General features: G+C 44.1%; 1 protein-coding gene across 1 annotated transcript; it reads right to left on the minus strand.

Annotated features, from left to right (window-relative positions):
* Positions 1-12,986, minus strand: LOC125435911 (aldo-keto reductase family 1 member B1-like). Its single transcript, XM_048502419.1, has 10 exons — positions 12,844-12,986; positions 9,833-10,000; positions 8,467-8,583; positions 7,121-7,198; positions 6,623-6,745; positions 5,330-5,436; positions 3,972-4,053; positions 2,305-2,388; positions 1,158-1,240; positions 1-578 (listed from the first exon to the last, which is right to left on the minus strand). Exons 1-10 carry the CDS (start codon positions 12,907-12,909, stop codon positions 536-538), a joined length of 951 nt encoding a protein of 316 aa, XP_048358376.1. The 5' UTR covers positions 12,910-12,986; the 3' UTR covers positions 1-535.
* Between the last annotated feature and the right edge of the window lie 2,662 nt (positions 12,987-15,648).

A 15,648-nucleotide genomic window follows, 5' to 3' on the forward strand; every position in this document is an offset into this window, starting at 1 on the left:
CCAAGTGTTTTCTTTTCCCATGGAAAACAGGTCCAAATGGCTCTTTGAGTGTTAAAGGTTCCCTACCCCTGCAGTAGAACATGATAATTGAATCTGATAACTGACCAATGGAGTGATTGGTGGGGCTGAAGTCTCGGCCTTGGAGATTAGAGGGCAGTCAAGATAGAAACTGCCTCCTCCCCACCCCTGGACTCTTATCTCAGATACAAAAGGTTGCAACTTGCTGAATCTCAAGCAACAGGATAGTTATTTTCCAATGTAAACGTTTCTGTGGTAGGCCTGATGTGTAAGAGAACAAATAGTCTTTGGGGAGCCTTCTATCAAAGTTTTTAGCAAAAATATAAATTGGCAGAACTGCAGCTACCCCAGCTGTGATTGGAGCTATCTGAGAGCATGGCTCGCCAAGATTCTTCTTTAACTGTAATGTATTAGTTCATGCCGGAGGCAAGTATACGGCTAGTAGTTCTGTTACAGCAGGAATGATTGCAGAGAAGGGCAACCATAATAAACCATTTTCCTGTGCCAAATATCCCTTTCAGTCATTTCTCTTGAAAGGATAATCTTTGTGATTTCGGCACCTGCAAGGAAGGAAGAGCTTGGTTTTAACCCTTATGCATGAGTTTGCAATGGGTAGTCAGGGGATGGGTAAAAATACTTACCTGTTGCACTTACCTGTAACTGCTGTTCATTGAGGTCTTCAGTGCAGACACACATGTGGAACTGTATGCCTCCCTATTGACGGATCTCTGTCTGTCAACATGGGAGTTTTCTGCCCAACATCATGTGTACCGGGCAGGGTGTCCCACGATCCTCAGTACCCAATTGTAGCCGTAAGCTCAAGCCTCATATAACCAATGAAAGGTGCTCACAGCAGGGCAACGGAGAGGGTATGTGTGTCTGCACTGAAGACACTGAAATCTTTTGGAGGGAAAGGGTATAAATGCTTCTGTTTTAGGCTGTCAGTTGTTGCCTGATAATTTTGTTGGCTTTCTGGCTATTACCAGAGATGAACAATAATTCAATATGGAATTTCCTGTTTGGCTGTCATTCCAGAAGAAGGCAGCCTGGTTTGATTCTGCAATAGATTCTTGGTGGATGGGTTCCTTTTTATTTTTTTGTAGTTCAGTGAATACTTAGCGAGCCAAGAAGACACTTACTCATTTAGTGCACAGATCCTGTGTCTCCTGTTGAAGCTGAGTAGAGTTTCCATTTCTTTTTGGCTCAGTTCAAAGTCAAACACCTGAAAAGTTCGAGGCGAAAGATGTAACCCACAATGGGTCAATAATGGGAAGTGACTCTCCACTCAAATGATCAGTTCTGTATTGTTCTCTGCCAGAATACAACCCTGCACTTTAGATGGAAGGAAGAACTCAAGCAATATAAACATAACTGGAGTTCTAGTAGTCATGAAGAGTTTGGGAAGAGGGGCCAAAATGACCTAGCAGAAGGTTCTTACTTTTAAAGTTCCAATATAAAGTTCATTTTCAAATTGTACTTAGCAATGAAAGAATTAAGATAAAATGCTTGTTTGGTCAAAATGAGATGGTGGCTGTGGCATAGCTTACAAATTGCATCATAGTCACTAGATAGGGTTGCCAACTCCAGGATGGGAAATTCCTGGATATTTGGGGATGGAGCATAGGGATGGCAGGGTATCATGCAACAGAGTCTACCCCACAAAGCATCCATTCCTGCATTGCAGGGGGTTGGACTTGAGGTCCCTTCCAACTCTATGATTTCCTCCAGTACAGCTGGAGATCAGTTTTAATTCCAGGAGATCTCTAGGTCCAACCTGGAGGGTTGGCAACCTATTACTAGATCAAAATAAAGACTGCCATTGCTCCAGACTACTCTGGAACACTTGACTACAAAGTTTGCCTCATCGTGACCTGGATGTACGGTGGATTCCCTATGATTTTTTAAAACCATACACAAAACTATAATCCAGTCTCAGAGGAAGGTGTATTGGTAAGTATGTCAACCTGGCTGTGAGCAGGAGTTATTGGAAGCGGATCCAGTGTTACTTCCAAACAGGGCCATGATCTCAAACATTTTATAGCAACACTCTATTTGTTGATGTAACCAAGTCTGGCCAACTACTGTAGTTTCCATTCTATGCGATCATGTAATATCTGGTTAAAAATCAAAGTTAGCTGTTTTAAAGTGAGCTCCAAAAAAGAAAGATTTTTTAAAAGCCAACAAATGTTAAATATAAAGCTAAGGGGGAAGATGTGTTCTGTATGTGCTTCTAGCTTTAAAAAGTGTTTCTATCCCTATAAGTTGAAATCATATTAGAACCTTTACCTGAAAATTCTCTTTAAGACGATGTGGAGTAATTGATTTGGGGATGACAGCAACATTCCTTTGAATCTGGAAACGGAGCAAAACCTAAGGAAGCAGAACATAACAGTTAAGCATAAGAAGAGCCCTGCTGGATCAGACGTGGCCCACGGAGTCCAGCATCCTCTCTCACACAGGGCCAGCCAGTTCCTCTGGAGATCTCACAATAGGGCACAGAGGTCCAAGCCTTCTTCTGATGTTGTCTCCTGGCACTGGGATTTCACACGTTTACAGTCTCTGGATTATGGAGGTTCTCTTTTATCACCATGGGAAGTAACCACTGATACAGAGCTCTGCTCCATGAATTTGTCTAATCCCTTTCTGAAGTTGTCTGTGTCCATCACTGCATCCTCTGCCAGTGAATTCCACATTTGAATCATTTTCTGTGTAAAAAAGTATTTCCTTTACAGGCAGAGCTGCTTCTCCATCCAAATGGCTGCTCAGGGAAAGTGCAGCGAAGAGTGAGCCGAGAACTGACTCAGAATCTGGCCTCGTTGCTCCACATCACTAACATGGCTGGAAATGACAGACATGTCATCTCCTGGACCTTTGCCACCTCCAGCCAGGTGTGCATGAGGCAAGTGCTCCAACTACTGCCTAGTGCCAGGGTGGCGAACCTTTGGCACTCCAGATGTTATGGACTACAATTCCCATCAGCCCCTTCCAGCATGGCCAATTGGCCATGCTGGAAGGGGCTGATGGGAATTGTAGTCCATAACATCTGGAGTGCCAAAGGTTCGCCACCACTGGCCCTAGTGTAACAAAACAACTTGAAGCAACCCCAATTAACATCTATAGAGGCAAAATAACATGAACCAATCCCTTTTCACTGTCCTTTATTAATATGGCTCCAGTGTTGATTCTAGTTAGAATATATTTGTAATACCAAACAGAGAGGCAGGATTACAGGCTTGAAAAAATCGTCTCTCTATCCTAGGTCAGTCCATCCTTCAGTGAGGAAGCAGTTTGAGCCTACTCATGCTAATGCCCTATTCAAGTATTATGCCCAGAGTGGAGGTCTTGTTCTCTGTGTGGCAGGGTTAAGCTTGACTTTTTTCGCACCAGTGGCAAGTAAATCCTCACCTCTGCACCCATTCTCCACCCTTGAGAAACTTAAGAGGGGGGAAAATGGCCCCAACATGGCCTCCACAGTGACACTGTAGGAATTGCCCCAAATCTCTATGCCTTTTACCAGAGAGATCATAGGAAATTCCTAGAGCATCACGCAGAAGGCATTTGCCGAGGTAGTACTGACAACCCTAGGCAGGGTAGATACTGCTGATTCCCCCCAATCTTGTGCAGAGAGAAGATCAAGGAGTCTGCACATGGTGTTGGGATTCTGTGAATGCATAATTTTAACCTCAGAAGCAGCCTGTGGAGTTCAATATCTATGTTTTCCCCATACCAGCTTTTCCCTTGCCAGCTCTTGTAGGTGGAGGTCTGCTGGAGGGAGAGTTAAACCTCGATCTCGGCACCTCATACGTCATCCATAGTTGCTTTTTGAACTTAAATTGCATGGTTGGAAATTTGGTCACTGACATCTCATTCATGATAGAAGACAGATAACAGGTATCTGAATGTTGGCACAGGGAAATGTCAACTGATAAAGAATTTATATTAAGAGGAGATACCTGAGCTGAAGTTTTAGTGTGTTTGGCTGCAATTTCTTTGACCTTGGGGTCATCCAGTGGGAGAGGATCCTCAGGTTTAGCCCTACAAAAGGAGAACAAAGATTTTCATATTTAGTGACTGTTTAATGATTGGTGGTGAAATACTTTTGAAGCTTATTGTTGGCAGCATTTTTGATCCATAAGAACCATACTGGGTAATGCGTCCAGTTAAAGATATTAATTTATTCAGTAAGATAAATTACTAAATAGAGAGGTTTAATTTCCTCACTACGTGGCTCACAGGGAGAAAAGAGACAGTGGAAGGAAGGAAGCCTGAGAGCAGCATTGTGGGGTCAAATAAGGTAACAGCAATGAGTAGAAAGAAGTGGAGCTCCCATACCTCCATTTGACTAGTGTCCCCATCTGCCTCCCCCTCCTCCACAGGAATTTCTTCTACGTACAGAGACAGCACTGCAAGTGCCCCTCCCATGTCTCCACCCCCAACCCTCCCACCAATTGCCATGCTCCACCAGGTGATCCTATGGCTATGGGTTTATTCCGATATTACCTTTGGTTACGTTTTCACCCATATTTGTCATCTACTCAGGTAATCAATATAGTGAATGAGGCAAGAGGTCTTGGATATCCACCACCCCAATTGCAATGTACTCATCTTCAAGAAAGCAAAACCAAAAAGAAGAAAAGAGATTGAATTTATACCCCACCTTTCTCTCCCGTAAGGAGACTCAAGGTGGCTTACAAACTCCTTTCCTCTCCCCACAACAGACACCTTGCGAGGTAGGTGGGGCTGAGAGAGTTCTGAAGAACTGTGACTAGCCCAAGGTCACCCAGCAGGAATGTAAAGTGCAGAAACATCTGGTTCACCAGATAAGCCTCTGCCACTCAGGTGAAGAAGTGGGGAATCAGACCTGGTTCTCCAGATTAGAATCCATCTGCTCTTAACCACTACTCCACACTGGCTCTCAAGGGAGCCTCCAGGAAGGCTCTGGAATTGTCTGAGAATTTCAATTGATCTCCAGAGTGCAGCCATCAGTTCCTCTGGAAGACACGGCATCCTTGGAAGGCAGACTCTATGTATGGCATCACGTCCCCACTGAGCTACCTCCCCCTCCAGATTCTACTCTCCCCAGTATGGTTGTCAGGTACCCCATAGCAACCAGTGGAGGGAAGGGGGAGTCAATAGCAGGAAAACTAGGCCTAAGCCTGCATTGGCAGCACTGGTGCTCGTGTTACTTCAACGGATATAGCAAATTGGGCTTTTTCGATTCATTTTTTCCCACTTGTTTCCAAACAAATGTACAACCATAATAAATATAAACATTAACAAATACTTATGAAGCATCACAGAGCATACTTACCATATCCAGTTGGGAGCTCCAAGAGGACAATAGACAGTGACAGAAATTCCTTTGGATTTGCAGAAATTCACCAGTTCTTCCTGAGGCAGGTATGGGTGACTCTCAATCTACAAACACCAAGCCTCAGGTATATATGGGGAGGGAGTTGCAAAGCACTCATTTGCAAAAACTGCAACAGTATCTGGCATTTATGTTCTCTCCACACTTTTTTTTTGGCTAGTTCACATGAACCATCACAAGAAATTCTCTTTAACTCTGACACTGTTTTCAGTGAGAGCAAGGTTAAAGTACATTAGAAGTATGTTGCTGCTGAACCGTGGGGTTTTCAAGGCAAAAGACTTTTGGAGATGATGTCAAGATCCTAAGCCAAGAGTGAGTGTGGCCTATATTAATGTAGCTAGTAGGCCTATGTTTCTCTGGCCTTGTGACTGATAAAAAGAGGATTTGGGGGTAAAACTAGGATCAATTAGGGTGGAGGGGGTGCTGCTGACAAGAATGCGTAAAGGGTCTTGCCCAAAAAGTAGGGTGGTTCACACCTACGGAGCATGGCTAGGGAGAGGTTGCTGCAGATGGAGGGATCCCTCCCCAAGGAAGGGGGGAATAGGATTGAAGCCTAGTTCCAGGAGACAGCTTAGAGATGGTAAAAATAGGCATGTTAGGGTTTTTGTTTGTTTGTTTTCTTGCTTTTTCTGATCTCACCATCCTATATGTGGTTTGAATCATTGTTATCAAACCTGTTTAATCAACCTGTTTGTTATTCCGCCTGGTCCTCATGCCTCATTTGGTCACCTAGCAGGTGTACCTTGTTGGGAGAAGAAGCAATCAAGGAGGACCCTCCGGAATTAGGCCCACACCAGAGTGGTGGCAGCCAATAAAGATTCCCTTTCCTCCCCCACGGGACAGATGGGTTGCCATTGCCTGTGTCTGTGTAACAACCCTAGGCTTGCTTGCTGGTCTCTCATTCAAGGCCCCTTCCGCACATGCAGAATAATGCACTATTTAATCCACTTTCAATGCACTTTGCAGCTGGAGTTTACTGTGCGGAATAGTAGAATCCACTTGCAAACAATAGTGAAAGTGGACTGAAAGTGCATTATTCTGTATTTGCGGAAGGGGCCCAAGTACTAACCAAAGATGACCCTCCTTAGCTTCCAAGATCTAATGAAATCTTTACATGTCTGGCCTATTCAAGTCGAGGTGCGATTACTGTACTAGTTCAGAACACCACCTACAAATTCAGATACCCTCAAAAACATGGTCTTTGGACAACAGCACTATGTCTAAGCAGCATACCTGATTATTTACTGGCTTGTGTCTTAATCCTGGTTTGTTTAAGAGCCTCTCTATCTGCTCATGGTTGAAGTTAGAAATTCCGATGGATTTCACCAGACCTGCATCCATCAGGTCCTCCATAGCCTATGGAGACAAGAGACAAAGGCAAACTCAGCCATAATACATTTAGAGCAGAATGCTTCACAGGGGTCTAGTGCCTGCCTTCTCCCCCCCCCCCCCCCCCCCGTCCCAATTGCAATTCTCTGGGAGTATTTTAAACCTTATTTAAGTGCTGCTTCTGTAGAAACTATTATTATCTGCCCCAGGAAACCAGAAAAGCCCCCTCACCCCCAAGCAATACTCCTGAACCTATGCCTTTTTGAAAGTTTATCTCTCCATGCTGGCTTCAAAATATTTGGAAGTTCCTCAGAGTATTTGGCATCAAGATTAAAGGCAGGCTGTAATCACAAATGAGCAACTTAAAATTTGGAAGCTACAGGGAATCCTCCTCAGACCTACCTCCCATGTGTCCAGAAAATCTGTATTGCTGGGCAACATCAAACCATTCTTATCTGTAGGAAACAATTGTTCTCCAGCCTGTCATGAGAAACAAGAAAGGTTAACAACACCTGCCTCTTCCCAGCAGTCTCCAGATAATCTGGATAATCTGGATTCTTCACTTAAAACATTTCCTCAGGAATTGCCATTTTATCATGTCACGTGGAAGCAAAACACTGCAACTGATTTTAAAATGCCAGTGTCTAGTGGCACTGCACATTTTTGGCAGTGGTCTCAATACATAGAAGATGTTTCCTGCTGTGATTTACTAAAAGCAAGTTCTTGGCTTCAAGGGGCTGCCTTAAAGAGAAATATATTGATCCGGGTACTTGGTGCTTTTTGCAGACTGCTGTTTTAATATTTGATCACTTTGACTGATTTTTGGGAGATAAGCTAGGAATACTAGTTGTTGTGGGTTTTCCAGGCTGTGTGGCCGTGATCTGGTGGATCTTGTTTCAAATGTTTCGCCTGCATCTGTGGCTGGCATCTTCAGAGGTGTATCATAGAGGGAAGTCTGTTACACACTGTGTCCAGCCATGGTGCAACTAGCCCCTGCCCCCAGGATTGCACTGCCTGAGTTCTTATGAATGCACTGTAATGCACCCTGGTACGTAAATAAATAATTAGAAATTAATGTAAGAAGTTCTATAACCATATGGTAACTTTACTAATAGCTGTTATATGTTGTAATAATAACAAAGTCTTCTAATTTTAAAAAATGCAAAACAGTCCTGTTTCTCTCCAGAGTCTCCTTGGTATCTTTTATTCCCCATAACTGTATCATGTGGCCACATGTAGTCAGCATATGCTGCTACTATAGTTCTTCTCTGCTATTGTTGTACCGCAACATCCACTTCCAGTTCAAGTTGGTATCACTTCCAGATTGCTAATCCTGACTTGCACTCCTGTAACAGAAAGCGGAGCAGCTCTCTTATGAGTTCATGTCCTTCTAGTTTAACCATCATTTAACAAACTTTTACCATGTTACCTAACACATAAGTATGACGCATGACTATGCTGCCAATGATTACTAATGGGCCATGGTCTTATGGAACCAAAGAATATGGTTCCATAAAACCTCTGCTATGGCTTTTCTGAAATACAACAGCTAAAAGCGGACTCCAGTGATATTACCAAGCCTATTGCCTTCATAAGAAGGGAACAAAAGTCTGCTTGTATACAGAAGCCCCAATCAGATGAACAAATCCTACAAGAAGCTGAAATTCTCACCCTCCACTGGACAGGACAGCTGATGCAGCTTAAAGAAGAAATAATCCAGACCTTATAATGAGAAGAAAACTAAGTACCTTGAAACCCATGGGCCAGTGCATGAGGTAGAGATCCACATAATCCAGCTTTAGAGATGCAAGCGTTTTTTCACATGCTCCCTTCACCATGGATTTCTCATGAAACGTAGACCACAGCTGCAAAATGACAAGCATGTCACTCGAACAAGTGCCTCATAATGACTTCAGGGAGGTTCATCCAACTAGCCCAGGGGTAGGGAACCTGCGGCTCTCCAGATGTTCAGGAACTACAATTCCCATCAGCAGCCCCTACCAGCATGGCCAATTGGCCATGCTGACAGAGGCTGATGGGAATTGTAGTTCCTGAACATCTGGAGAGCCGCAGGTTCCCTACCCCTGAACTAACCTGATTCAGTTTGGTGCAAAAGGCCTCAGGAGATCCATTGACAGACTTTCTCCATTGGGTGTGTGCAGAGGTGGGATCCAGCAGGTTCTCACAGGTTCCCGAGAGTAGGTTACTAATTATTGTGTGTGCCGAGAGGGGGTTACTAATTGGTGATTTTGCCACGTGATTTTTGCCTTAGTTATGCCCCTCCTCTCAGCAGTAGCGCACAGAACTTGAAACAGTCTAGCAGGAGGTGCACCGGCGTGCATGGCAGCCTGTGCCTGCGTGCATTCGTTTCCCGCCCAAGGACCGCCACAGCCCTGCCCAGGAATGCCCCACCCCTGGAATGCCTGGCCACGCCCCCATTGTGCCCCACCCCGCCCCATTTGCGCTACGCCACAGTTTGAATCCCATCACCATGGGAACCTGTTACTAAAATTTTTGGATCCCACCACTGGGTGTGTGTTTACTTTCTGCTTCCATTAAAGAAAAACTTTTCTATCTTTTGCACATGTGTAGGCAGTCTTGTTGTCTGATGCACCCTCAGAACTCTTGTTATTAATTTTGCATTGAAGCAGCAGCCCTTCCCATGCAAAAGAACTTGCGCATGCAAACTGTTTTTTCCTGCTGAAATGAATGGAGCATCCCTTGTAGATGGAAAGCTCTGCATGCCCATGGGAGCGTAATAATCAGACACATAAAATAAGTCTCATAAGGCCAGGACCTGTAACAAAAACTGAGCAATTTTCTCCCGAGGGAAAGAATCAGCACCGTTCAGAAGCCACATGACAGTACAGCTTAAAGGGCCGCTAGTCTTAGATAAGAGCGAACAGCCATCTCTAAACAGAGAATATTTTGGGCAAATGAACAAAATGTGTTCAAGAGTTTCAACAGAAATCAAACAGTTTGTGCAGACTGTCCAACTGGAGTATGATCAATCTATGCCAATAAGGGTTTTGTTTGTTGTTGTTGTCATATTCAGAGCGAAACATTTAAGGCATTTCCCCTCCCCAATAATTTCCAGTCTCCTCACGGTTCTACCTTACTGACGACAAATAGATCCTCTCGTGCCACAGCCCGTTCTTTTATCTTTTCTTGGATCGCACCCCCTATTTCCCCTTCATTCTGGTACACGTAGGCACAGTCAAAATGGCGGTATCCAATGTCAATGGCAAGTTTGATTGTGTCTCTCACTTTCCCTAAAGGAGACTGAGAGGGAAGATAAATTAGTGTCAGGATTTCAAAACATACTTTTCAATTTCCTACTAAGCTTGGATGGGAGAAGAAAATCACTACCCCACAGTGTCCTACAGTCCCCGGACCGCGTTTCTTAAAGACACTGCTTTTGCCCTGTTTTGGTGCAAAAATTACACCCCTACTATGTGGCTGCCTCTAGCATATCAAATTTGGCCAAGAGAAAAGAGCTAAGAATAAGCTCGGGGTGGAGCTATGGCTCAATGCCAGAACACTGCATGAATAAGCTCTTAGATTCCATCTCTGACATCTCCAGCTAAAGAGATTGGCCAGTTATATGAAAAATCTCCTCCTGAGACCTTGCAAGTTAAAGAAGACAAGGATGACTTTGATAAATTAAAGGTCTGATTAAGCATAATGCAGGTCTGTGTGTCCATGAGAAACCCGTGGATCTTTCCACACTGGAAATTCTTGTTTCTCTAGAGCAAGACTCCTAAAGGGCTGCCAGAGAGACATGAAGGTATGTCCTTTCTCAGTGAGACTCCTGGTAGTTATAAGGAGACATTCTTGGCAGGATTAAGGACAGCCACATAATAGACCAGTGGTGGAGAACCTATGGCACAGGTGCCAGAGGTGGCACTCAGAGCCCTCTCTGTGGGCACGCGCAGACAGAGTGTCCCTGTCCCCCCCACATCTAGGCTGGCCTAGGCCACTGCGCTCGATTATTAGCATTAAACCTAAGACCTAGTTTTGGGGAAGCAGTGTAGGTAACCCTGTTAAGTGCTGTTAAACCCCACTGATTTTCATGCAAAAAACTAAAGCGCAATCCTTTACCTGGGAGTAAGCTCGGTTGCTGGCAATGGGGCTTGCTTTTGAGTAAACCTCCTAGGGTTGTGATTCACCCATTGGAAGTGTTGCTCGGTTGCTTCAAAGCTAAGCCACCGACTACCACGAAGCTTACTCCCGAGTAACACACGCCTTGGAACCAACCGTTTTTTTCTAAACTAAAACCTCAGTATTCAGGTTAAATTGCCGTGTTGGCACTTTGCGATAAAGAAGCGGGTTTGGAGTTGCAATTTGGACACTTGGTCTCGAAAAGGTTCGCCATCACTGTAATAGACAGTGGTCTGACAACTTTATGCTAAATTGTATGGAAAGAGGAGGGCAGTTGAATGCCTTGTGCAGGAAAGTGCTTCCGGCTTGCTCCATTAAGAACTCCTTCACTGTGTTATAATCTGCCCTGACCTAGAAGAGTTGTCCCTGGCTAGTTCTTGGATAGGAGACCACCAAGGAAGTCCAGAATCGCACACAGAGGCAGGCAGGCCATGTCAAGTCACTTCTGTTCATCTCTTGCCTTGAAACCTGGGTCTAGGTCACTGTAAGTAGGCTGCAAGTTGATGGCATTTTCTGCCACCAGCTGTGTTACATGCTGTTACTTGCCTTGTTCTGTTTGACTGGATCTGGATCTTTTCCTGATTCTATCTGACCTGGTCTTACCCAAGTCACAGCTCCTTCGCCTTCACTTGCTCCTTCCCCTGTTTAACTCCTCTTTCTGCCTAATAATCACATTGAAGAAGAGAAAAAGAAGAGTTTGGATTTATATCCCCCCTTTCTCTCCTGTAGGAGACTCAAAGGGGCTTACAATCTCCTTGCCCTTCCCTCCTCACAACAAACACCCTGTGAGGTGAGTGGGGCTGAGAGAGCTCCGAGAAGCTGTGACTAGCCCAAGGTCACCCAGCTGGCGTGTGTGGGAGTGTACAGGCTAATCTGAATTCCCCAGATAAAGCCTCCACAGCTCAAGCAGCAGAGCGGGGAATCAAACCCGGTTCCTCCAGATTAGAATGCACCTGCTCTTAACCACTACGCCACTGCTGTTCCTTGAGTTGCCTCCTCTAACAAAACCTTGCAAACACTCCATGGTCCAATTGTGTCTCTTTTATTGTTCTGTTACCAAAACAGGAGAGACCTGAACCGCAAAACTCTTGGCTTATGACAACTGTTACATGTTACTGCAGAACGGATGGAAGCCGAAGGGCTCCATGAAAAATGTAAACAGTAGGTTCCTCTGCTCCACTGTTGAGAGAAAAGCATTTGGGAGGAGACTGCAAAGAACTGTCATTATATAACAGTGGCTCAGAAAGACATAATCCTTGGCATTGAATTACACTTTGTTCACTACTGAGCATTCCACATTATTGAGAACACGGCAATGAAAAGAAAACCCCTGTTGTTGTGCATATATGTGAAGGAGGTAAAGGAAGAATTCTCATGGGTATAGTTTTGAATAATCCCTAAGCATACAATCATAAAGTAACAGCACTGGAGATGAACAACAAGATTTATGCTTTGGAGCTTAACAATGCAGTCCTATTCACAGTTATGATCAAACTCATGGTTTAAGCTACAGTAACTCTGCAGAGCACTATGTACTTAGAGATCTCATTACTGGATTCAGTAGGTCACAACGGTGCTTCGTTTTGTTTGAAATGGTCATCAGTTTTCTGCTCTTCTCACGGGAATTTTTGTTATTCTCTAAACTATTTGCAAGGTTGTCCCAAACTACTGCACCTAAATGAGAACCAGAGCGGAAATACCAGAAGTAACAAGGATGGGGGTTTACCAACACCATTTCTTCCCCTATCCAAAAACAAATTTTAACTTGTCAATTGTTAATTTGCAAAAGTTTAGCCAAGTGTCCTAAGGGAATGGTACCTGGCTGGCACACCCCTTTAACACCTGGAAACAGTTTATAAACAAGAACCACAATGAGCTAAACCATTCTTCCCACAATGTTCTATCTGGTAAACAGTCTGCTATGATACGAGTTCATACAGAATGCCACAAATCCTGCTGGTTACCTGCCATGTGCCTAATCCTAGAACAGGCATCTTGGTCTTGTTGATGAGCTTCAGGTAGTTCTGCATGTCTCGTCTGCTGTATTCCCTCTGCAGAGAAAACCAAGGCGGGATAGCCGTCCCCACCCCTGTGCGACTTGTATTTAATAGCCTTGTATCCAAACTACCTGACGATTGGCTGTCAGTGAGTGACAAAATACAACCAAAGAGGGAAAGTGCCTGAAAACGACAACTTCTCTTTGCCCCTCCCTATCCTCATCAGGTTTCCTTTCATGAAGCCCAGGTAATTTCCTGACAGAATTGTTATAAATCCTTGTGGCAACTCAGTAAAGTATGTATCAGTGACAAGAAGGGAATTATCATCTGCCTCAGGAGCTTTCTTGTTTACAGACGGAAAACAGTGAGCGTTAACTGGTTATACTTTGGGGACAGTTTACTAATGTCTGTGAAAATTGTAGACCATTTTACTGCATTCTTCGTTGTCTGATGGTGTTTTGTTCTACTAATTTTGTCATCTAATTTATTGCATTTGTTGTCGCCATGGCATTGTTATTGATTTTGCAGTCTGCCTTGAGTCTTAACAAGAAATGTGGACTGCAAATGAAGTAAATAAATAACATGTAGGTGACATGGCCCAGGCTAGCCCAATCTCATCAGATCTCAGTAGCTAAGCAAGATTGGCCGTGGTTAGTATTTGGATGGGAGACTATCAAGGAAGTGCAGGATTACTATGCAAGGGCAGCCAATGGCAAACCACTTCCACTTGTCTCTTGCCTTGACAGTCTTATGAGGTCACCATAAGTTGGTTGAAACTTGATGGCACTTTCCACCACCATCAGGTGACAATGTCCCAAAAGGGCCACATGGGAAAAACCGATGGAATTCTGGAGTTGCATTATGTTTCTGCAGTGGTGGGATTCAAATCATTTAACAACTGGTTGTTAACAAGCACCATTTTAACAACTGGTTCTGCCGAAGTGGTGCAAACCTGCCGAATCCCACCACTGTGTTTCTGTCTACAGAAAGAAAACTGTAAATGAAAGTGTACTTTAAGAGCATTGATAACAACGAATGTGAAGATGCCAATGTCCCAAAAGGACAAAAGTTGAGCAAAGCTTCTCTGTTTTACAAGAAATTGTAACTGGCATAACCAGTATGACGTAGTTTGTTTCATTCAACAAAATGTAAATCTCATCTTTCTGCAGGGCTGATAAGGTAAGCATGCATGACATAAACTGGCATGTATATTCCAGTATAATATCCTTGACTGCACTGGAATACATGACCTGAGGCGGATCTAGGGAAAATGTAGCCTGGTGTAAAATCTGAGTTCCCCCTCCCTCCCCTGGCATGGGCGGCCGCCCTCCTTCACCATATTTTTTTTAAGTCAGTGTATGGACCTAGGGGGAAGGAGGGGTGCCAGAGGCGTAGCCCGGGGACATTTGACTGCCCATGTGTCCCCCTGGTCAGTACGCCACTGTACGTGACATATTAGATCCCCTTCTGAAAATTTGTTTTGTTATCTTCATTATGGACAAATTTAATCCTTCTGTGTAAAACATATTAACACTCTAATTTGTGCACAACACCGTTGAACTTTCAGTTGAGATAATTTTTTCAAATGCCCATGCATGTAACTGGATTTGATATTGTAAGTGAAACTGAATTAATTCTACTGTTGTAAACTGGATTAAATCAAAATTACTAATTGGTTTTTGTATCACTACTACAGTACACAATAGGTCTAACCAGATGTGAGAAAGGATCAGCATTGGCTGCCCAGGCCAAATGTGTGTGACTGGCATCCTGAAACAACCCAGAAGGGATTTCATCATGCCTGGTGCTGTTCTAGCATTCACTCAAAACTCTATGGTTGCTTCATCTGGCAACTCGTTGCTCGGTCTCTGTGCATCCTTAACAGAGGCTAACCTGGTGAACTCAAAACAGAGGGGAAAATGTATACCTGCTGGACAGTGTTTCACATACTATGAATAGCAAAGAAATAGAATTTTCATGTATGCTTGTTTGCTTTGGTTGTTATCTTACTTCCATGTCCTGTTGCATTTCTTTTGCGCACGCGCTGTAGGATACCTGGCTTGCTCACTCATCTTTTGCCTGCTTTGGCACTTGCACAGTTCTGTATTGTATACTTGCAATGTTACCTATCCCAGCCGCTAGACTGGTTTAAGGGTGAACTGGATGAAATGACCAATGATTTTGAAACATCAGTAATTCGACAGTCTCAACAGCAACTGCCAGTGAGAGTAATGGTGGTGGGGAAAATAACAAAGGATACGTAGCAATAAAAGGTGGCAGTTTTAGGTGAACGTTCTTTTCCCCAATTGACTGCAGGTGCTTCTGCAGGACAAGAAAGAGGACCACCCCCACCCCCCTCACCAACACTTGGCAAGGAAGCCTGGAGAAGAAACAGCAGCACCTTTTGTTTGTACATTTTTGCTTCAGGACCATGGTTGGTTGATGGTCCATGTTGTGGGAAGGAGGCATCTCTGTGCCAGATAAGTAACTTTCCTCTCCGCCTCTTGTTGCTCTTTCAGTGGATAAAGTTCACATGCCAGTTCACAAACCACTGGTGTGGAGGCGTCCTATAGTTCGGGTGCAGGAGGGGTGTTGTGTGGAAAGGGAAATGTGTCCCTACCAGACATGGTATCTCACACCTTTGTGGTGGAATCAAGGCTATAATTGAAAATTATACTAGAAACTACAGAAGTGAGGGGCCATGCTAAATCTAATCCATTTTGCAAGGTATCCACAACAAATTTACATTTGGTTGAAGGGGAAAGAGATCCC

Source organism: Sphaerodactylus townsendi, linkage group LG06 (assembly GCF_021028975.2).
Source record: "Sphaerodactylus townsendi isolate TG3544 linkage group LG06, MPM_Stown_v2.3, whole genome shotgun sequence".
Classification (NCBI taxonomy): domain Eukaryota; kingdom Metazoa; phylum Chordata; class Lepidosauria; order Squamata; family Sphaerodactylidae; genus Sphaerodactylus; species Sphaerodactylus townsendi.